The 22,839-nt window shown below is 41.7% G+C and overlaps 2 protein-coding genes across 5 annotated transcripts; both read left to right on the top strand.

Moving 5' to 3' along the window:
- Positions 1–861: 861 nt before the first annotated feature.
- LOC115042342 (leucine-rich repeat-containing protein 24-like) lies at positions 862–17,490 on the top strand. 4 transcript variants are annotated; one of them, XM_029500498.1, is made up of 9 exons: positions 862–1,114; positions 3,624–3,808; positions 4,833–4,919; positions 5,068–5,259; positions 5,381–5,549; positions 8,217–8,479; positions 9,747–10,316; positions 12,946–13,377; positions 17,444–17,490. In XM_029500498.1, the coding sequence occupies exons 2-8, from the start codon at positions 3,641–3,643 to the stop codon at positions 13,351–13,353; spliced, it is 1,857 nt and encodes a 618-aa protein (XP_029356358.1). In that variant the 5' UTR covers positions 862–1,114; positions 3,624–3,640; the 3' UTR covers positions 13,354–13,377; positions 17,444–17,490. The 4 variants fall into 4 exon arrangements, with proteins under 4 accessions (XP_029356358.1, XP_029356359.1, XP_029356357.1 ...); XM_029500499.1 differs by lacking the exon at positions 17,444–17,490 and adding an exon at positions 13,649–14,240; XM_029500497.1 differs by lacking the exon at positions 17,444–17,490 and having other exon boundaries at positions 12,946–14,240.
- ahsg1 (alpha-2-HS-glycoprotein 1) lies at positions 17,486–22,418 on the top strand. The gene is made up of 8 exons (XM_029500148.1): positions 17,486–17,683; positions 18,062–18,172; positions 18,469–18,553; positions 19,438–19,604; positions 19,830–19,946; positions 21,639–21,716; positions 21,807–21,855; positions 21,916–22,418. The coding sequence occupies exons 1-8, from the start codon at positions 17,486–17,488 to the stop codon at positions 22,416–22,418; spliced, it is 1,308 nt and encodes a 435-aa protein (XP_029356008.1).
- Positions 22,419–22,839: the final 421 nt, after the last annotated feature.

The raw sequence follows: 22,839 nt of genomic DNA on the forward strand, positions 1-22,839 counted from the left end.
ATAAAACATCACAAGCAGCAGAAAGTGTAGAATGCGATGTAGAATCCATACAATCCATGCAGGGAAAGCTCACAGTAAGAGCCACACTAAAAAAAAAAAAAAAAAAAAAAAACAAGCTACAGATTGATAGATTAAATAAGTAATCAATCTACCGTTGTTTATCCTCAGCAATTTGTACAAAATAATGAGAGACCTCGATGCCTTCCTGAAATTCACCAGAAGAGGACGTTGCATCGCCGTGTGCAGGTCTCATCATTAGTTCAACTCTTTGCGGAGTTTTTATACAGTTTTTGGAGCAGAATTGATTGGATTGTGTGGACAGATATAATTTTTTAAAAATATATATGTAATGCTGAGATTACAAATTGCACAGAAATTTTATTTTCTGTGCAACTGATCTATGAAGTGACGATAGATAAAGCCAGCAAATAAACAAATAAACATGTTGAGGATCGAGGCTATTTAATATCTCATGGTTAAATATTGCTTGAAACACGCATCAAGCATGATTAATTTTGAAATAAAATTGTATATTTTAGTGACATAATTCAACACTGATTGAACTGTGTCTTTTTTTTTAGCAGAAGGTTGATATTGGAGAAATGTAGCCCCAATTCTAGTTGCATGAGGTCAGCCTATGTCAGGGGTTATTTTCGACTGTTGTTTGCTTTAATTCACTGATTAATGTGTTAAGGGGTTTTACAATGTACGCGATGTGACGTGCAGTCGTGTGTGTGCTAGGAGAAACAGATGTCGGTGTGTTTAAGGCTCTGATTGACTGGAGGCGGAAGTGTTGCTGCTGTCTCGCCTGACTGCGGTCCTTCGGAGCGGCAGGAGGCAGAGCCTGGGTGAGAGCAGCCGGATACCGGGCTCTGACGAAAACACCTGACCCGCCCGGTGCTGCAGGATCCGGTCCGGTCCGCCCCGCCGGGGTCAGAAGCTCGGCTGCTGATTTCTCCGCTTTTCATCGCCGTCTCAGTTTGGAGGATGCGACGGGCCCATCCATCGGACGCTTTATCCTGAAAGGATCCATCTGAGGGAGCATCGCATAAAGAAGCGGGAGGGAGACGGCGTCGTGCCGGGCAGACATCCCTGTCCGACTCTCCTCTGTCAGGTGTGAAGCCTCAGCAGCTCCTGACGTACATTTTGTTCACTGATGAGCATGTCCACGGCAGGGTTTGCGTTTTGCTTACTGTTATTGTGTATTGTGAGCTCAGCCTCTTAAGGTGGCCTGCAATATGTAGATATTCATAAATAGTCAGCCTTCTTCAGTTTTCAGGATTACAATCGCCGTGATATTAGATTATAGTAACACAGATGGAAACACATGGCTTGTTGTGTTGTAGCTTATGTCCAAATCAGCGGCAATGATTGCAATGAACCTGCAGGGCAGTAACCAGCCTTTAAAGGAAGCAAACCAGCACTTGATAAATGATGTAAGTAAAAAAAACAATGAATGCTATAATATAAACAGTATGAAGAGATAGGAGAGCAGGGCGTCAGTAAATGCTTAAATCATCATCAAAAAGAGAGAAAATGATCTGAAATATCACAGAGATCCTGCTTGGATTGCTTATATTTGAATAACCATGCTCCGTTATTAGGTAAACCTGAACCTGCAATTCGACCCAGCACCTCTTCCCTGTAAGAAGTCGGTAATTTTTATCTTTTGTTGACATTTGGAAATATTTGCTTTAACCAGGCTCATATTTAAAGATTGAACTGGAACTCCAACCAAAAAAAAAAAAACAAAACAAAACCCTGGGTCATATTCCTGTGTTTTGTTAACGCATCCATCCACACCAACCGCCTCATATGGACTTTATCGCTCTATGTACTCCAATACTGCACTTTCCCCTTTGTTCCTATCATAATTACTATGGCCACTAGATGTCAGCTAACAGTAAAGCATAACTGGGTCATAACATGCTGCTCCACAAACAACATATAAGCTTCTTTTTTACAGGAAGCCATGGTGTAAAGCCAAAACAGCAAACTTCTACTTGTCACGTCAGCATACAGTAGAGTAGACAAAACTCCTGCATGTGTGTGTTGTAAAGAGAGCTTCTTCGTCTTTTTTGTTCCTTCGCAAATAAGTAAATGTGAAAACATATTTTCTAAACAAACAGGGAACACTCACATGCAAGATAACACAGTGCAGCTTGCAACGACCTAAATGGAGAACTGTTAGCTCACGAGCTGTGAAGAAGTTGAACTGCTTGATGCATAAGTAACGTAATGGATCCATAATGTTCAATGTTGTAGTCGTCAGTGATGTGAAGGTTGTGAAGGTTTTCAGGAATTAATTGTGACACAGTTTCACACAAGGGGTCAAAGGTCAATTTCTCTGTAATGTTCTGCAGAAATACTTGGATCCATGAATCAACACTGTAATTCAGGAGTGACCATGTTTCAAATTTGGGCAGATAATGCGTAGTTCTTCGGTGCCCTCCTTGAACCTATGATCAATGTGTGGATTCTGGATTCTTGGTGCAAAAGAGTGTCTTCACATTTCTGCATTTATTTTTTATTTTCTTTACAATACATCATTCATTGGGGCATTTGTAGAATACACACAACAGTTTTCAACTATTCTATTTCCTCAAAAAAAAAATAAAATAAAAATACTAGATTGATACAATAACATTATGTATCAGAATATTAGTCATAGTCACAATATGTTATATTCAACACAGTAATATATCATAGTTGCTACATTTATGCATCAAAGAGGAGTAAAGGTAACCTGGGGCATGAAGAAGTGAGCAGCCCGGAGCCAGATGGGGGCCCCTCCTCTGACCCCCAGCTCCTCTGTCAGGGACTTCTGTCTGTCTGTGATAAAGTTGTGTCAGTGTGACGACAGCTCAACCATTCAAGAGCTTTTACTCACCAGTCAGAATGGTGACATGCTGACAGGTACTGCAGCTGCTCCCATCGTTTTTAAAAGATGGTGCCTGGTTCTACATCATCCCCTTGTGTTTGTTACGCACTCGTAATATGCTTTTCAACATAGATCTTTGCTCTACTCACAGTCTCTTAGCCTTCTAGGCTCTCTTATCTTTACTGCTGTCTTTTCCATGAAGATTTTGGCTTGTGTCAGATATCAGAAATGAAAAGGAATCAAATCTAATTGCTTCGATAGAATCATGATGTTAGTTTAAGCGGTCATCAAGTAACCATAACAACGGAACCCTTCGGTTAAAGGCGCTTTGTCAGCTTCCATTTTCAAGGGACACAAAAGAAAGGCCTTGATGCTGGGTCCTTCCTTAAATCAATGTCTCATGGCATGGACGGTTTCTACGTTGATAGTGATTCACAGACTGAGATGATTATCCAAACAATTTGTAGTGGGTTGTTTTTTTTTTTTGTTTGTTTTTTTTTTTTTAAATCACTGTTTCACTTAACTTGAGCGTGTGCTCATCAAAAGAGAAGATGCTGGCATGTGTCTGCAGGTTCTGACCTAACACAGCTCTGACTGACTGACCTGACACTATGACGGTTTTTAATCTATCTATCATACTTAATATTTTCCTGATTGTTGCTTAGCCAAGAACAGCGAGGACCAGGTTGTTGATGCAGAGTGTTGATCATGACTGTCTTGGGACTCTGCTTTATGTCACTAGGCCTCCGTGTTGGTGTGATGGCTGTGATGTTGGTGCTTCTTCTCTCCACACTGCTCCTGTCCACCCCCTCTCCCAGTGGAGCTTCTCCCTCCTGCCCCCCGAGCTGTCGCTGCTACAGCCTCACTGTGGAGTGTGGGTCCACTGGCTTGAGAGACATCCCTAAATATGTCCCTCCATCCACACAGGTAGACTTGGTGTACTAAAAGAGGACATTAACTGACGTTAGTGAGTGATTCTGGGCAAGCAAGATTCATAGATGTGTTTTAAAAAAATATTTTCTTTTTTTTTTATAAACTAGGGTTGCAAAGGGGTGGAATATTTCCAGAAAACTTCATCCCAATGAAACTCTCTGGAAATATTCCAGAATTGGGAATTGGAAATTGGAAACTTTCCATGGCAATTAAATATGAATTAACTGGAACTTGGGAGTAATTAAACCAGACGTATTATGCTTATGAATTATAAGTTGTTTTGTCATAAATTTTAATTAACACAAAATAATATAATTTCAAAAACATGGCATTTCAACAGATTTATTTGTGAGTAGAACTTTATCAAGTTTTAATTCTTTTGTCCACGTCCATCCGACATGTCGCTCTTCTGCCTTTTAATCAAATGACGACATTGAAAACTTTACCTGTTTTCCTGGCTCAGGGTAGCAACCTAACTACACTTTAAGATATAAATGCCCTGGTTTCTCATTTTAATATTTTATGTTCATCTCTTTAATGATGCTTTTCTCCAGGTTTGGATACATTAGGATAGTCAATAACTAAAAGGGCCAATGTAGAACATTGGCAGCATGGTGGTGTAATGGATAGCGCTGTTGCCCCACAATAAGAAGGTTGTGGGTTCGGTTCCCTGGCCTGGGGCCTTTCTGTGTGGAGTTTGCATGTTGTCTGTGTGGGTTTCCTCCCACTGTCCCAAGTACATCGCTTCTGCAGTTCAGTCCTTTTCCCTTTTGTTGTCAATCCAACTTTATGGAATGGACCCACCTTCATTGTCATATAAACTAAGTCTCCTACTTGTTTTGACTGGCATTTTTATGGAGCTGTTGTGTAAAAATGTGTTTCCATGTTGAATTTCTTTCTTTGCTCTTGTTTTCTCACTCATACGATAGCACCCTTTGCACTAAGTCTTTTACACTTTGACTTAAACTGACCGAACACCTCCCTGTCTCCCTGTTGATCTTGTCATGTCATCACCCAGACAATCTTCCTCCAGGATAACGTGATTGGTCAGATCCGTCGACATGATCTCATTCTGCTGAAGCATCTACACTATTTGTATCTACAGGTAACAAACACACACATAAAGCTATACGGGCCTCCACAGCATAATTTGGGCGAAAAAATGTCACTAGATATCGATAAATAAAAACTACAGATGTACTGCAGTTTCTCAGCAATAAACTACAACAAAAATGAGCTCTTCCCTCTTCCAGAACAACACCATTTCAGCTGTGGAGCCTGGCTCTTTCCAGAACCAGGGACAGTTGTTGGAGCTAGCTTTGAATGGGAACCGAATCCACCTGGTGACAGCCGACATGTTTCAGGGACTTGAACACCTCAGAATTCTTTACCTGGCAGGAAATGACATTATTCGCTTGATGGATTACACCTTCCGTGGATTACATGTAAGGCGCCTGAGCGAAGTTATAATTTCTATCATGTTTCACTTTTATATATTTAAAGGGTAAACTGAATACAGAGCTTAGTTTGCAGTAGATTGTATGCTCCCTTCTCTCCATATTGCAGCGTCTGCAGGAGCTTCATCTGCAGCACAACAGTATAGACATGTTAGCAGATCAGGCTCTAGCTGGCTTGACTTCTCTGGCTCTGCTGGACCTGAGCAGGAACAATCTTCATACCATGGGCCCTGCATCCCTGCAACCCCTCGTCAGCCTGCAGGTGCTGCGCATCACAGGTGAGAATGGATTTATCACACTCATCAGTGTAAAAACATAAGGGATGAAATCTGTTGGTTGATCTTTCTGCTGTAAGATTTACTAAAAGAGGTGCTAATTACCATAGTAACCATCAGGTTCCATCTACAGTTGCAAAGGCATGTCAATACAGATAAAAAGCCACAACACAAATGCAAAAGCACCAAGAAAAAGCTCAAATTAAGCCAGAACAGTGAGAGGCCTGTACTCTTGGTCACTGCTACTAACTTTCACTGAAACTGTAATTTTCTATTTGAATGATGTAACTCATTCTTTTGCTCAAGGCCGTCTGTTCCTTCAAGATGGTGGAGACTCACAGACCGATCATTGACTAGAGCAGTCTGCCTCCCGAGTCCTGCCCAAGGGGACGAGAGAGGCAAGCTTGCAAATGGCTCAGGGAGTTAGGGTTTCAAGAGTTAATGAAATTGTTGAACTACCCAAGTTTAACAACAATGAATTTAGTTACGGTGGGATTTCTGCGAGCTATTTCCAGTGTCTTTTCTTGTGTGGTTCAGTAATTAAACATTTAAAGAATAGAGCTGCTATGTTAGCTTGTTTGCAGTCTGAAGTGGTTATTGAAAGACGGCGTAAGTAGATGTTTACAGTCAATAGATCGTCTTCTCTGTCAGAGAGCTGTGAATTAAGATGGTTTACTGTGTATATACAGTTTTGGTCATAAGTTTACATACACTCATTACAGGAATCAATATCATATTTATTTTGGGCTGTTAATGATTAATTTGAACCGTTCTTTTTCCAGGCTGGAATGAATATACAATTTACATCCTCAATGATTTTTAAAAACAAGCTTGAATTTATTTTGTTTTTTCTCTAATCCACACAGGCTGAAATATTATATTTCACCTAATATTTAAATAAGTGGTGCTGAAGGTTGTAGAATATCTTTTGACTTGACAAGGCCAAGCCCCGTTCACATCTCTTTAGTGATCATAATTGACTGCAGCTGGCAGTTTCTCTTTGCCAGCTTAAAAAGGGTTTGCTTGACAGCACTCATTGCCCAATACCCAGAACAGCAGGAAAGAGGTCACAGCTCACAGGGAAAGTTGTAGAGTTACACAAGTTGGGAAAAGTCTTTTGGGAGCCATTTCGGAACAGATCCAAGATCATTAGTTCAAACTACTGTATGTAAGTACAAGTTATGTGGATGCATTGCCACTTTGCCGCGGTCGGGAAGAAGACCCAGGCTGTAGCCCTCAGGTGAAAGGAATTTGGTTACGATGTTGAGGAACTTGGTGAACATGATGTACATGGCATACTCATGCTTCAAATGAATCATTTAAAAGCACAAAATGAATATGATACTCTTGCCCTTGATGAATGTATGTAAACTTCTGACCACAACTATAAATTTAAGCTGCACAACATGTATGCAAACGGGGGAAGCTGACCAACTCTTTCGCCAGCATGTGTGCGTGTGCTGAAGGTGCATGCTTTAGTCTTGCAGACAATGAGACAGTATTCATCTTGGAAGAGAGTGTTTGTTGAAGCTACTGTCAAAACACTAAAATATATTCATGTTATTCTGAGCTTATTAAAACTTGGATGTGTCATTGATATTTACAGTATCATCTGTACACATAAGTCTACTTCTATCCTGTTAACCCTGTATTTGTATTCTGCCTCTTTTTATGATTATAGGAACAAGTTTCACTGCAACTGTCACATCAGCCAAACACTGTTTTTACACTGTCGCTGCAGAGTTAGCTTTACAATAACCTGATGTATTGAACATTGCTAATTTATGGCAATCAAAATTTTCAGTTAATCACATTTCACTTGCTGCTGAAACTGAAAGCTTTTTTTTTTTTTTTTTTTTTTCCCCATTCACGATAGTACACACCTTGGTATGTTGTGATGTTTTGCCTGTTGCACTTTCCTCCTTTTGTAAATTTAAGTCTCTGTCCCCTCAATTTTTGACATTTAGTATCCATCTTTATCCTTTATCCTCTTTATAAATTTCACTTTTGGTCCCGTCTACACGAGTCAGGTACTTTATACAAAAGCTTCTTTTCATTAACCTTGTTAACTTTGACACATTGTTCTCTCTCTGGGGTGAAATACCCTCTTGGGGTCATTTCATAGTAACTGTCATTTATGTTTGAAGCATTGTACAGTATTAAGTATTCAGTGTGAAGAAAACTTACTAGAGTCAGACAGCAGACACTGAAATCATACTTTATTTCATTGGTCTCCCTTGAAAATCTGCAATTGGCAATGAAAGCATGATAAATCTCTTTAGTTTAAGCAAATCAGACCACTTGATTGAGATTTCGGTCTTAAATACTGAAAGAGTTGATGGTAAAAGTTTTCAGTTTTCTCATTAACACTCAATCTCCTAACCCACCACACGGGGCCGACTCAGATAGCAGCTATATTTCCTCGTGGCATATAAAAGTCATAATCAGGCTTACCTGGTCGATCTCACAGAAAGTTAATGCGTTGTATAACACTCAAACCTTTCAGTCTGTTTGAGCCTTGATTTCTTCCATTCATAAACCTATCAAATACATATATTCGCAACAAATAATCATTAAACACAGCATTTAGTACACTATCATGAAAACCAGTGACAGCACCTTCCTGTGAAGATGGCTGAACCTAACCTAATATCCTTCACTGTGCTGCAGACAACCCCTGGCGTTGTGACTGTGCTCTCCACTGGCTGAGGAGCTGGATCGACGAGGCAGGGCAGCGGCTGCTCAGCTCTGCAGAGCGTCGGCTCGTCTGCACTGAGCCGCCACGTCTTTCCCACCTGAGCCTGGTGGAGGTGCCCCTCAACAGCCTGGTGTGTATCCCACCACTCGTGCAGCTGGAGCCCAGAAGATTAGCTGTACGCCTAGGAGAGAGCCTCAGGGTGTCCTGCCATGCCTCTGGGTATCCTCGTCCACAGGTGGGTGTCGTTAGAGTGAACATGTTTAACTTCTGTCAGTAGCGTGAGGTGCTTATGAAAGGTCTGAGGTCCTTTAAAGTACCCAGTCGGAATTCAGTTTTAAAAATATTTAGTCGAGACTGACTTGCTGACACCAAAGAAATCACGAGATATAGTTGCATAGTTGGTAGGAACTCTACATCCATCCATCCATCCATCCATCCATCACGATATGTAGGACTACTTATTCATGCATTGTTGGCTGGGGGCAGAGCTCGTCCCAGGTGGGAACTCAGGACAGGTTAAGAAGAGAATTAGTTTGTGAAAATAAATATCCATATATTCACATACAATTCCAGCCAACCCATTCATAAGGCTTTATATATTCAACAACTTTGATCAGTACAGAACAATAATAACATGTGTAACCACCAATTATTTTGGGTCATGGTCATGTTGAGAAACCCAAAATTAGAAAAAAACCCCCAAAACAAAACGATGAATTTGAGGGTGTTTCCAAACTACTGAAATGACTTCAGAAGGCTGCCCGTTGATTCATCTCTTGTGTAGATAATTGCCTGTCTCACTCAAAGCACTCTGTTTTTAACAAACAGGAAAGATTGAGTGTCTCAGATAATAGATGTTTTGCTCCCATTTATTTCCAACAGTCAGATTTGACCTTAATCAAGTGGTTTCTCTGATTTCCCTCTCACCTATTCCCTGTTGCTCCCATATCTCTGCAAGTGCAGTCACTGAACTCAAACTTTTCTTATCAGCGTAAGCAGCGGCTGTGAGTTTGTCGTACAAATCTGTCTTTTCCTCTGTTCACTTCCTGAATACAGAGCTCACTCTGTATCTGAATGTTGCTCTGTTGTGCTTACAAACAGTTTTTTAATGTCATCATCATTGAAGTGAGCTGGGGTAAGGAGGGAGAGCTAGTTTGGAGGGTAGCAGTTTTCCCGTTCACTGCTTCTCAGCAATTTAACATACATCAGTGAGTTGTGATGATGATGAAACTACACAATAATATACTTTACATGAAGTAACGGGCAGTTTTCAGATTTATGAACCAGATGTTTAGTTCCTCAACAGGCCAATGAAATTAACTGATGTGCTCCCTCACCCAATAACTCTATTAAAAATAAACATGCAAAGTTAAAGTGGCACCTGATTTTAATTTCTTTTTTGTCTTTCATGTGTTTGCATGTCGAATATTTGCCGTCTTTTCTCAATAATTTAGATGAAACTTTATCAAGACCTTTGATCAGGAAACACAATAATTCTGCAGGTGACCTGGAGGAAGGCATCCCAGGGTAAAGTGGTGCTTTCTCCCAGAGGTCTGGTGCAGGAGCTGGGAGCTGGAGGAGGCGGAGTGGGTGTAGCAGAGGAGCCCTCTGAGGAAGGCAGGGTCAGTCTGCAGAAGACTGACGGTGAGCGCTTTGACCCAGACACTGGCAGCGGCATGCTCTTCCTCAGTAATGTGACTGTGGCTCACGCAGGGTTCTATGAGTGTGAAGCCTGGAACGCAGGGGGCGTGGCCAGGGTGACCTTTCAGCTCGCCATCAACTCATCCTCTTCCTCCTCCTCTTCATCCATCTGGTCCTCGTGGTCCCAAGTTTCCTCGCCATACTCCCCTGTCTGGCCCCGGATGAGGAACCACGGCTCTGCTTTGGGTTCAGATGTGAGCAGGGAACCCCTGTACGCTCTGGGCAGCATGGCTTTCAGCGCTCTGGGAGCAGCCACCCAGACTGCCATTGCTGTAGGCATCTCACTGTTGGCTCTGACTGCTCTGCTGCTGGTTGCCATGATCTACAGCCGACATCAACAACGAGATAAGGAAGCTGATGGAGCTGAGAAGGTGTGTGTTTGAGTAAAAGTGTTTTGTTTTTGTTTTTTTTTTGTTTGTTTTTTTTTTTCTTTTTATGAGCCACCAATAAATACTTAAGTCTGTGATGGGCAGGCTTCCAGCCTGGTGGTAATGCCAGCCACCCAGTTTTTCCTCTTCGTGGAAGCCCCTCCCTCTGCCTCTCATCGGCAGGCAAACACAATAGTGTGACTTGTGTCCCATTAAGAGCAGATATAATGTAACACGCACTCCCATTGGCCAGGGGAGAGGTTAATCTCCTGGAGACTGTTTTAAAGCTGACCTTAAACCTTGAAGGAACATTTTTAAAGACTTTAACCTCTTTGTTACAGGCACTTTAAGCAGGCCCTGCAGGCTGGATTGCCTGTTTTGAAAGGATGACCAGTGCGTAATGCAAGGTAATTTTTAACTCTTTGAACACATTTTATAAAGCGCCTGTTGTAAATAGGTCAAATTGATCAGGAAAAGTCTTTCAGCGTTAGGTAATAAGTCAATAAGGTAAGCTTTAAAACAGGGGGCAGCAGCAGGGGTTAGCTCTGTCGCCCCACAACAAGAAGGTTGCGTGTTCGGTTCCCGGCCTGGGGCCTTTCTGTGTGGAGTTTGAATGTTCTCCCATTCGCCTTATGCAGTGATTGGCAGACTTTCCCCCCTGCGGCTTGTTCTATCATTATTTTTGAGACCATATATTTGTTATTGTTGTAGTTTCTTATTGATGCATCATGTAAATTATAGCAATGATTAGATGAATTCACAGAAGTATAATTGCTGTAAAACATTCTCCAAGTTACTGTATTCAGAAATGTTTACGCATTGCACTAAATTATGGACTGTAACACGCTGACACTGACAGAGTTGAAGATGAATGAATTAAGGAAGCTTTAAAACATAGCACCAGAGGGTGATTGAACATACCTTCTGGGAAACTAACTCATCTCCTTGCTACATGGGACCAACTGCATCGAGAAGATCTGTGTGCGTGCGTGTGAGAGATGAGGGGCTTCCACAAAGAGGAAAAACTGGGATAGGCTGAAAGTCTGCCTATCATGTGTCCAAAGGATGAATGACAGGAACTGGCTTGGTCTGGATAGATGCGTACATTTAGCCGAAGTGTTGATATCCACAGGAAGATATATTTCTGCTTTCAACTGTAGATTTGTAGGCTTCTGTGCAGGTGATTGGGGTCAGTTTGTGTCATCTGCTGCATCTCTTCAGCTGATGCAAGACAACATTGTAATTACAGAAGTCAACGTTTAGATATTCCAAACATTAGTGGCTTCTGGTTATGACCAGGTGAAATAAATAAATAAATCAATCAATCAATCAATCAATCAATGCTGGAAAATGATTCGGATATACTTTTGCTGCCTGATTCAGCTTATTTTGACCAAGCTTATAAACGCAAAAGCTCACTATCAATAAGAAATAGTTATGTGCAACTCATGGCAGAAAAAATAAATCAAATTTGATTATATTACCTTAAAGAACATGCTGTTCACATGACAAATGACCAATTGTAAAAATGGAAACGGCCGGCTGGCATGGGGCTAAAAAAGCAGCAATGGCACGGGGGCTGAAAAGCTATTTGTGAAATGGTCCCAGTAGTTTTATATTGTGGGGCTAATGTGAGTTTGGAGGGTTAGCTTTCTTCTTTCATTTCAGCTAGATCATTTTTCACATTTTCTAAAGAACTTTGAATTCTTTTGAGTTTACTTATGAAACGCACGTCTTCTGCCATGAATCATAATACAATTATATAACTGATCTAAGAACATAATGAATGTCCTCTGAAGGTAATGGTGAGTTTTGCATCTCCTCCTCCTATTTAAAATCGAATAATTATAAAGATAATATGGATGTCTATTGATTTTAAACAGACAGTATGGCGAGATAACACCTTAAGATATTGTCTTAAAATCTGTATAGCAACCATTTATTAATAAAAGATCTGGGATCGACCAATTATGTAGATAAATCCCACAGGTTACAGTATGGTTCGATTGTTGTTGGTCTCTCTGTATGTGTGAAACAGACACTCCAGGATTCACATCTTAGTGCTAGTTACAGCCAGTCAGTTACTTTTCATATAGAAACAACAATCTATTGTGCAATCTTACTAACAAGTACTGATGATGTTGGTTGTTTCTCTAATTTTGCCTTCTGTCCATGTGTCAATCCTCTGGAGCTGATCACATGACCCATGGTCTGTTTGTCTGTATCCGACCTGCTAAAAGGTGGTCTGCTTATGAAAGAAGAGCTTCTGTTTCCTGTCAATATAATAGTTTCTTTGTGTGAAGAGTAAGAAAGTGTGAAATTCACTACATGTCCGTGTTATTAACTAATTTAATGGCTTGTAAATGGTAAAAATGGATTCAAGACTATTGCAAAAGTATTTACTGTGTAATTTATTTTGAAGCAGTCCATGCCTGTGTTCAGCCTTACAAAGCATTTGTCTGGTCTGCAGCTTCCATTGCACTGAAGCAAGATTTTCAAAGTTAAACAAATATGACTTGTATATAAATACTCTTAATGGATAAAAATCTTCTTACCTCCACTTTAGCGCTTCCATTGGATTCTATATTATTGCTGTGTCCTGAAAATGACAGAAGTGAATTTTAACCCGCAGGAGGAGAGCATTCTGTACGTGAACGACTACTCTGATGGCCCCACAACCTTCGCCCAGCTGGAGGAGTATCGTGATGAGCGTGGACATGAGATGTATGTCCTCAACAGGGCCAAGCCCGTGCTGCCTCCTGCTCCACCCACAGCCGTCACCACCACAAACTTGGGTTGTCCCGCTCCATCCGACACGTCCAGCCACACCCTGTCCTCGGCGCCCAGCCAGACTATGACTCCCACTCTGGCTCCAAACAAACAGCAGCAGCAGCAGGAAGGTGACATACGGACCATGAGGAGAATGGCTGGAGAGGGAGGGGAGGCTGAGCCTGTGATCACATCGGAGGCTGAGGGGATGTTTCTCAACCACACCGGCCTGTTCATGGACTCTCAGATTGCCTATGAGATTCACTGCTGAACCAGGAAGAGACAGCTTGTGTGTGTGAGTAAACTGTAACTGACAAACTCATTACTGATGAACAATTTACTTCCCACAGACTCGTCCACAAAGACAAACTTTGACCAGAGACGTTTTTTAAAATCTGGCAGATCTAAATTGAATGATGGGGCTTTTCAATGGACATTGCATGTAAGAACATCAGTGGTGATGAACATTTAAGGGCCCTATACTGAAAGACAAAGTTAAGTGGGCTCAAGTGTAAACTGAGACGCACACACCTGAACTCTCTTCTTTTACTGTCATTGCTGTACAGGACTTAACGTGTCTTCTTAACAACTAAGAGACAACTCATTGCTTATTTGTGGGGTGAGTATAATAAAAGCGAAGTCGTTAAATCTTCCACCACATGAGCGAGAAGCTTTGTGTTTTTTACCAGTTCTTTCTGTCTTTAGTTAATGAGAGGGGATTACAGTGATGGTGGGACAGCAAAAGATTTTGCTAAAACAATTATATTTGGTCGTCTGAGTCAATTTGAGTTCTCCCATCATTTGCATTATGTTTCAGTTCTTATCAAAAGCAATTTTTGTGTCAGTTCCAGTGAGATGGTTCACATGGAAGATACAAACCTCATTAAAAGTTCAAGAATATTTCATGACTTAACACTGTGGGCCTTTTCAATTTACCATTGATTTATGCGCCGACCTTCATGTCTGGTAAAGAGCTTTATGTAGTCAGGGAAAGAATCAGATCAGACACAAGAGGTTTATTTCATAGCAGTAATGAGTGTCACAGTAGTCTAGTCTGCTAGTTATAAAGGCCTGCATTAGTCTCTCAGTTTTGCTCAGAAAGAAATGGCCACACTTTGGCAATGTTCTTGGGGTGGTAAAAAGTTCTTCTGGTAACATCGACTACAGAAAGTTTAGAATTAAAATCAGGGTCAAATACAACACTGAAATTTGTTGCCTCTTGGCTCTGGTTGGGTTCAAGTGCGTGCAGCCTGGAGCCTTTGGACCAATGGATAAGTTGCTGGAAAAGCACTTCTGTTTTGTCTTGGTTGACCTGCAAGAAGTTCTGTGAAATCCAGGATTTAATATCCTAAAAAAAAAACCAAAAACTGAGTCAATCAGTCCACTGTGATCAGGAGATCTGGCTACATAGAGCTGGAGGTCATCAGGAAAGAGCTGCCATGTCTCCTGAAGACACTGGCCAGAGGTAGTACAGGTTAAAAACAGACAGTTCAAGATATCATCCTTGCAGAACCCCATGGGCAACTTTGTAATGTGAAAATTGATCATTTCTTTTAACCATTATAACCATTTTAAAACATTTCCAGATAGGCCAACATGCTCACTTAATCTGTTGGGCCACAGTATCAAAAACAGCACTGAGGTCAAGCAAAAGAACTGATAAGTTGTTGTCAAGGTTTGTTCTGCTATCATGTATTACGTTCAAAAAAAGCCTGTCTCTGTGACGTGATGTGCCCGAAAACCTCAATGAATCTATTCTAATTTTCAGTGTGAATTTAAAAAGGTATTTCACTGACTAAAAACGAATTTCCTCTAAAAATTTCAAATCGTATGTTTGAATTGTATGATGTTTCGTCTTTTGACTATCTGTGTTTATAGTCTGGTGCATGCTGAAACAACAGAGGGTTGTTGTTGCTCATGATATCAGACAGCAAATATCTGACTTTTGTACAATATTAAAAACAAGACTGACATCTTTGACTCAGTTTTTATATGAAAACAGTTTCACTGCTGCTGCGTCTTGGAAAAGAAAAATGTTGGCTATTTCATTTACCCCGTTTTTTTTTTTTTGTTTGTTTGTTTGTTTGTTTTTTTTTCCCTTCTTCTTCTTCTCCCTTCCCCCCCTAGACACCCAGAATGAAACCAGTTATGTACACAGTGCCAATGGCGCCAATTTAGTCTCACTAATGGTGGCACAAATATGACGCCTTAGTTTTGGCATGGCCTCCATTCTGATAGATGTCGGATCTCAGCGATTTGCTAGTAAGAAAGTAAGAAAGTAAAAAGTAAAAAAGTAAAAGGCCTAATAACCGCCTCCTTTTTATTTTTTTTAGCCCCTCAAAAAACAAAACTCATTGACCAAAGTCATTAATTGATGTAGTTACCTTTTACTATGATATCTGATAAAGGTTTTTTTTTTTTTTTTTTTGTGTTGAAGTGGAAAGAGGAGTGCTTCTGTATACAGCAGGGAATTCGTTAAATAAAGGCCTCCTATAATTTAGCCTTCCTTCTAATAAAGGCCTAATACAATCTGCAGTTGCATAAATAAAAGCCTCTGGCCACTAGGTAATATGGTACTCAAACTTAATTCCATATATTTTGTTAACTTCATAAATTTCCTAAACAGCTTACCATATATATATATATATATATATATATATATACACACACACACACACACACACACACACACACGTACGTGTGCAAAACTGAGCTGTAGGGAGGAGTAGATCTGTGGCTCAGTGCCTGGAGCAGGGTTTAACTAGGATAGCTGCTTCATGGGAGGAACTGGCAGGACAGAGGCACATTTAGTGAATGAATGAATTGTAGGGATGATAAAGTGAAATGTGCTTTTCTTTATTTATTTGATGGCATAAGAGCTACGGATTGTGACCAAACACTAATCCATGTCCTGAAAAGCCTCCCACTCTTGGATAATCATTAAAACTGTGAGCCTGATGCTCATATCACCCCATGATTCACTGTTCATATTTATCTTCCTCCCTCCTGGTCCAACCCCTAACCTTGACTTCATGTTGGGACTTTTGTTTGTGTGCTTACTGTAATTGTGTTGTTGCTGTTGTTGTGATCAAATGTACATCATCTGTGTAGGAACAGATCCTACTATGTGTCCATATGGTTAGAATTGAAACAGATTTCATTTATTTACAGCCGCTATTCATCTTTAGAAATAATAAAGTCAGTCTTACTCCAGAGTGACAAAAGCGCCGTTTTGTTGGGGCCTGATAGAGAATTGGTGATTGGCTATTCAAAATTGACTAAACTGTTAATATAAAACAACCAGTCCAACCCTAACGCTCTTAAAGGAAGTTTTTCCTTTTCACTGTTGCCAAATGCCTGCTCATGGGGGGGTCCTGTTGGGTCTCTAAAGTGCTAAAATCATAAAGATGTATCTGTTATGATTTGGCGCTGAAAAAAGAAAAACAATCAACATCGATTCTTGGTGTGGTTAACCAACAAACACACACAACAGAGAAACAGAGGTTAACAGTCCAGTTCTTATCTGCGACGTTGGCCCAGTGAATCGTTGCTTGACATTACATCAAGGCTGCTGGCGTTCAGCTTGTCCGCTCTTAGACATCGTAAGTAGGACCTCGCATTGCTACCATGGGAAGAGGGAAGAATTGCAAAGGAGGTTTGGGCCAACGTCAGAGTCAGAGATGAGAGCAAGAGGAGAAACGCACAGTTTTTGTAGACCGTATGGTGACCAATAGCTGTCTGGAGGCTGAGGCCCTCCTGTGTCTGTGGAAAGAAGGAGCATGTTGTGTTGTCCCTTTGTTGAATGGGCTGTGGGCCAACAATGTGAAATTACCTTTATTTTTTTTATTTTTTTTTCCTCCGTTACACATGCTGGTCATGGTAATGTGGCGGGTTTTTTTGAACGTAACCTCCAGGACAGAGGAAGTCAGCACCATGACACAGACATCATGATGTTTACACCCTCCCAGGTCCACAGAGGTGCGGGGGCCTGTTTTTGCCGCTGGCAGCCTTAATTTACATTTTGAAAGCACCAGCTTCAAAGATTCCTTAGATACACAAAGAAACCAGCTCCAACAATCCCTGCCGAGGCTGTTTTTGGACATTGGCCATGTCGGAGGTCTGTGCTCGGAGTGCCTAACCCTCATCTAACCCTCCCAGTTATTTGTATGTGTAGTACTGGGAATTGGTGAGTTTGGTAGCGATGATGAAATTGTGATTTGAGTGGATATTTCAAAATAAACTGTTCTGGTCTGGTTAAAGTCTGTGTTTGTTCTTCTGTAGCTTTATGCCTCACCTCTCCTGTCCCTTGCCATCAGCTCGCCTCCCACTCTTATCTGCTAACCTGTCTGTGTTTATATAAGATCCCTGGGTCATCAGCTTGCACTGTCACGCTCTTCTGCACCATGAAGAGTTTACCCGTCCTGGTGCTGCTGTCCTCAGCAGTGCTGCTTTGCAGCGCTGCTCCAGCTTTGGAGGAAGTAAAGTGCCGTGCGGACAACAATGATGCAGCATCACGCCATGCAATGCATCACATCAACGAGCATCATCAGCATGGCTACAAGTTCAAGCTCGATGCAGTTCAGGACATCAAAGTGGACTTGGTACAGAACCAGAAACAAAACCATGCTGACATAAGTATTGTCTTTTGGGCTGTTGGGTTTTACGTCCCTATGAATCTCTTCTGCTGTCAGACAAATCTTTAACCTTTACATATTTTAACCAAATTTCTGTTGTTTATTGTTTTTACCACTGAATGGAACTATTCTTGTCTTTTTTATATTCATCTTTCCTTTTTAACTTAAGTGGATGGCATAACGAAAATGTGAGCTGTTGTTGGTTCTGTGTAGAGTCTGTGTGTGTGTGTGTTCATTTTAAATCTAGAGGAACAACTAATGCATCTTTTTTTGTGCACTTAAAACTTCATTGTATGCCAGTCGTTATGATTTCGACTCAAGCTCTTTCCTCTCTGTTGTTTCAAGCATGAAGAAAACTGTGCTATTGAGTTGCACTTGGATCTTCTGGAGACAGTATGCCATGTTGTCAACCCCAAACATTTTGAGGACTGTGAGGCCCGTCAAGAGACTGATCAGGTAAATGTTGAACCACGATTTTTACGCGTCTGTGTCAGTGACAGAGAACTGCCTCACAAACATTTGTGGACCTTATCTCACTACACATACATGAATTCAACCAAACCCAAAAGTTTATAAGGAGGTTAGGTTATTGTGATAATGGTTGGCAAAGAGATTGATTCTAGTTTAATCCGGCTTCCCTTCATCAGCACTGCCTCACATGAATCTACACGCTGAAGGCAGAGTCACTGACAGTGATGTTTCTGTAAAGGAAAGCTGATGTATCTGCAGGTATTGCCTTTGCATCTGTACAGGAGGTGATAGCCAACTGCACCGTTTTGATGACTGTAACAACGAGCGGCACCACTGTTGACAGATATGACTGCAATACGAGACAAGGTGGGCTTCTCTTCTGTTGTGTGACAAGTTTCCGTGTGCAGCTGACAAAGACAAGCACAATGTGGCCAGGCAACACGGGGGTTATTTTTCTATCCAGCTGCTGATTTCACTTTCATTTGTCATGTTGATATGTTGCCACGACATAAATCTGACATTCAGTCAAAATGTTTTATTAGAAAATTTTATTTATCAACATTTTGATTTGAGCAGTCTCTATCATCACACATCTATCGGGCAACATCTATGAAGACATACAGTGGCATAGTGGTTAGCAGTGTTGCCCCTCAATAAGCCGGTCGTGGGTTCAGTTCCTTTCTGGGGCTTTTTTGTAGAGTCTGTAGGTCTGCTGCCTGTGTGGGTTTCCTCCCACCATCCAAAGACATCATATTTGGGTTAATCGGTGACTCTAAATTGTCCGTAGGTGAGAGCGGTTGTTGGTCTCTGTCTGTCTCTGTGTGTTGACCCTGCGATTGACAGGCGATCTGTCCAGGGTGACCCCACGCTCACCCAGTGTGAGCTGGGATTGGCTCCAGCACCCACCGTGACCGGGCAAGTGGTAGAAGGTGATTGAATGGTTTAAGCAGCAAATTATATTAGTAAAAATTGAATTTGATGATTTCATGAGTACACTTACTGCCAAAACTCACTGAGGCCTTTAAATCAGATCTTTTTTATTGTCTGGTTAACTTAATAGCTAGCCTTAAAGTAAAATGCTTTAAATGTGTCCAGGCTTTTCACCTGTTGTAAATATATTGTGGTAAAGGTTGTCTCAGTGTTGAACAGACACTGTGAAATACTGTATTTGATAATGAATAGGGGAAAAGATGATGATCTGGATTCATAAATTCGTCAAAGTTCACTCATTAAAATACTTCTGTGTGCAGCGAAAAGACACCTGATGGTCAGAATCTGCCCCGATTGCCCCGTGCTGATCTCACTCAATGACCCTGAAGGTCTCAAAGCTGTGCATGACGCTGTTGAGAAATTCCACGAGCAGGACACCAGCGAGCGTTACTACATCCTGCAGGAAGTAGCACGGATCAAATCTGGGGTACAGAGGATCCACACATAACTCATGCCTCAGAGTTTCCTCTTCCAAACCATAGTCAAAGACTGCACGAAAGTCTGTATCCTTCTTCTTTTTTTTTTTTTTAAGTCATCTACGTGTGTGTGTGTGTGTGTGTGTGTGTGTCAGTAATATCAGGGTGTATACACACAGCACACATTTCTAACCCATCTGCTTTTATTCTGCACACCCCCCTTTCTGATCTCTCAGTGGATGATGATGGGAGGGATGGCCTACTACCCTCACTTTGTCCTTGTGGAGACTGACTGCTCGAAGCAATCCAAAATTGTCCCTTCAGCATGCAAGCCCCTCTGCCCTGACAGAGCAGTAAGTACCAGCTTTAGAAAGAGTCAGTCACACTGCGACTGAATTTTAAAGAGTGTATCTATAAGCAGATTTTGGCTTGAGTGATGAGTAACTTAGTTATCACTTGGCTATCTTGTCTCACCATTACTTCCTGCTGTGAGAGCTTCCCTCCTCTCCGTGGGCCTCAGTCCCAACCGTTCATCACAATGGTTACAGGTACAGAACAGAACAGTTAAACTCGTTTTTGGAGAAAATAGACACCCTGTGGTGCAAATGAAAGGTGGCAATGTTAGTCATATCTCATCAAATACCTTTCAAGCTTCAAGAAAGCACATTTCTCTCCTCAATGACCAGAATGAAACTGACTCCAAAACAGACTGAATGTCCACTGAACTTCTGCTTCATGGTGGTTTTCATGGCAACTAGCAGCAGCGCATGCTGCCAAAATCCAAGCATCATCTGCTGGGGCAGGAAACTGCAAAGCCAGCTGTCCCCAAGTCATAACCCGGTTTGGTAGTGAATTATATATAACTTACCAATTAAAGGTTCATTCTGGATTAAAGTCTGCGCTCCACACATGCCCCTCTGCCTCACTCAGTTTTCAATTAACCAGGAGTTTGGTGAACTGCCAAGATTGAGACGCTGCAGCAGCCAACTGACTCTTTCTTTTCAGCAGTTTTGATAACGACAACCGTTTTAGACTTTGTTTTGTCCTCCTTCAAAATGAATCTTCAGAGGCCACAGCTCCATTTAAAATGCCTACAGAATGCAAACATGAGTTAGATGTATTCATTGTGCATGACTTAGCATACCGGATGAGTGATGTCATTACTGCAAAAGGGAAACAAACAAAACAAACAATTCAACAGGATTCAACAATCTGCGCCGGACACAGCAGGTTTAGAAGATTGTTTTGGGTTTGAATAAGGTTTGTTGAGTAGTGGTTAACTGTTATTTATGTAGCTTGCTTTTTCTTTTAAATGACATGTTAAAATAAAATTGTTTATTTGAATGGTTCTGCACAACCTAATTGGATACCTAACAGTGTAAAAACGAGAAATGACTGTAAAGGCAGCACTAATTCCTACAAGTTTTTGAGCTTATATTTCTTATTTCTATTTTTTTTTTTTAATGCATTATGAATTTATTGTTTGACTTCATCCCCCATATTCCTTCATCTGTATAAATTCTTGTCATGAGCTGACATTTATACAAGGCCAGAGATTTATAGAGTGAACAAATAGCTGCTGTCAGAATCATTGGCTTCCTGAAACATCTGACATGAGCCACAGTGTGAGGAACAGAGATGAACAAAGACCTGTTTAAATTTACACCAGGCTAGATCAACGTCTTTAATGTTTAAGACTGATGACTGAAATCTAAATTAAAATTAAATTCATATTGAATTTCAGTGAAAGATGAATGACTGTCTGAAAGTCAATTGATTCAATTCATATCTGGTATTAACTCCATAGTTGGTTATAAGTTCCGAAAAGGTTTTATCCTTCAATGTCGAATTGTGAAGTCTGTTTTACTCGACATTGTGGTACAGTCAGGTGACAAGAGGCTTGTTGTGGTTTTTGCAGATCCCTACAAGTGTCCTGAATCAGAGCTAAACAGCACCATACTTGATGACTGTGTTAGTGTAACACTGAATATTTAGCAGTTTCGTTTTCTGCTTTGCTCTCATGTTTCTATGCTCTCTCTCTACAGCATCATGCTTACTGCCGCTCATCCGCTATAGAAGAACTTGGGCTTAATTCTGTTGACTGTGAATACTACTCCCCAGTGGTGAGCCCAGACACTTCATGTTCACTGCTCAATACTGAGGTTTTATTGAGTTACACTTCGTCTATCTCACCTCTTATCTCTTCTGAACAGAACACTACTGCTCTTGGTCCTGGTGAGCAGGAGCTCATCTGTGAGCCCCATTTTACCCCCCCTTTCAACCTTGGTCCTCAAAGGCTTCCTGGTAGTGCAGGACCCCCACCACATGCCCACGGTCACGGCCCCCCCCCACATGGCCACGGTCACGGTCCCCCCCCCCATCCTGGTACTGGAGGACCCCCACCACATGGCCACGGTCACGGTCCCCCCCCACATGCCCACGGTCACGGTCCCCCCCCTCATGCTGGTAGTGGAGGACCCCCACCACATGCCCACGGTCACGGTCCCCCCCCCCATGCTGGTAGTGGAGGACCCCCACCACATGGCCACGGCCACGGTCCCCCCCCCCATGCCCACGGTCACAGTCACGGTCACGGTCCCCCCCCCCATGCCCACGGTCACGGACCCCCACCACATGCTGGTAGTGGAGGACCCCCTCCCACCACCGGGATTGAAGGCTCTTCCCAAGAAAGGGTGCTATTCTTGCCCCCCCCATTCTTCCCGCCCCACCATTGCCAGAGGTTGCAGACTGATCCTGACCCAGCCATCCACCCAATCTGCTCGTGGCCTCATCCTGAACCCCCACTGACACCAAGGCAGTCCTGAGATAAGAAAACAGTCAATTCAAAGGAACGTGCTTTGTTCAGAAAACATTCAAACCTAACACACGTAAACTTTTCAATCCTGACACAAACGTAAAATAAATTGTAATGGTGTCGGCGTTTGTCATGTAACTTTCCTTCACTGATCTGCCACATGCAGAAAACCTGACCTAAAGTCCTAAAAGCATTCTGGCTGCACAAAGGCAGGAATTACAGACTGTAAACCCCATTTGAATAGTATTCAACAAGAAGACGTTATATAACTTCAGCAAAATTGAACAGCACTAAACAGACATTTTAAAGACCTACTTTTGATGAATCAAGCTTTTGTTCACTGGTCTATCACACAAGACATACAGTTCGAGTGAAATAATCAGTCAACACCTTGATAGAATATTTCCACCATGGAACGACAGCACCAATGA

Source organism: Echeneis naucrates, chromosome 4 (genome assembly GCF_900963305.1).
Source record: "Echeneis naucrates chromosome 4, fEcheNa1.1, whole genome shotgun sequence".
NCBI lineage: Eukaryota > Metazoa > Chordata > Actinopteri > Carangiformes > Echeneidae > Echeneis > Echeneis naucrates.